The 496-nt window shown below is 33.5% G+C and overlaps 1 protein-coding gene across 1 annotated transcript in view; it reads left to right on the forward strand.

Moving 5' to 3' along the window:
• The window catches only part of OPA1 (OPA1 mitochondrial dynamin like GTPase), a 105,046-nt gene that overhangs the window by 38,720 nt on the left and 65,830 nt on the right, over nt 1-496 (forward strand). The window contains 1 exon segment of the mRNA XM_007457597.1: nt 126-202. Coding sequence (XP_007457659.1) covers nt 126-202 — 77 coding nt within the window.

A 496-nucleotide genomic window follows, 5' to 3' on the forward strand; every position in this document is an offset into this window, starting at 1 on the left:
TGCTTCAAACCTAAGTCCAGCCAGTAGCTGGTCAGAGGCCTTCCTTTTAGTTATCTCTGAAAATCATGGCAGGGCAAATTGACTATCTTATGAAAATCTTACTTACGTGTATCTATATTGCCTAGAACGAACTGTTTGAAAAAGCTAAAAATGAAATCCTCGATGAAGTTATCAGTCTGAGCCAGGTTACACCAAAACATTGGTGAGTATTTGACCTTTTCTCAAAGACTTTACTGTGTGAATTATAATGGAATACTAAAACTTAGATTGATAAAGCAGTGATTTACTGTAGCCTTGGCCTGTCCCCCCAGACACTTAGTAAATAGGCAAGAACATAAAAGTATGTTTCTTTGCAAAATCTAACCACTATTCTAGTCTAACCAATTAAATATTTTAAGTATAATGAACTATGTATTTATTATGTATCTCTGAGAAGAGATATTCCGAAAGATAGCTTTCTCCATGCTCTTTTTTTTTTTTTTTTTTTTTTTTTTGG

Source organism: Lipotes vexillifer, unplaced genomic scaffold (assembly GCF_000442215.2).
Source record: "Lipotes vexillifer unplaced genomic scaffold, Lipotes_vexillifer_v1.1 scaffold425, whole genome shotgun sequence".
NCBI lineage: Eukaryota > Metazoa > Chordata > Mammalia > Artiodactyla > Lipotidae > Lipotes > Lipotes vexillifer.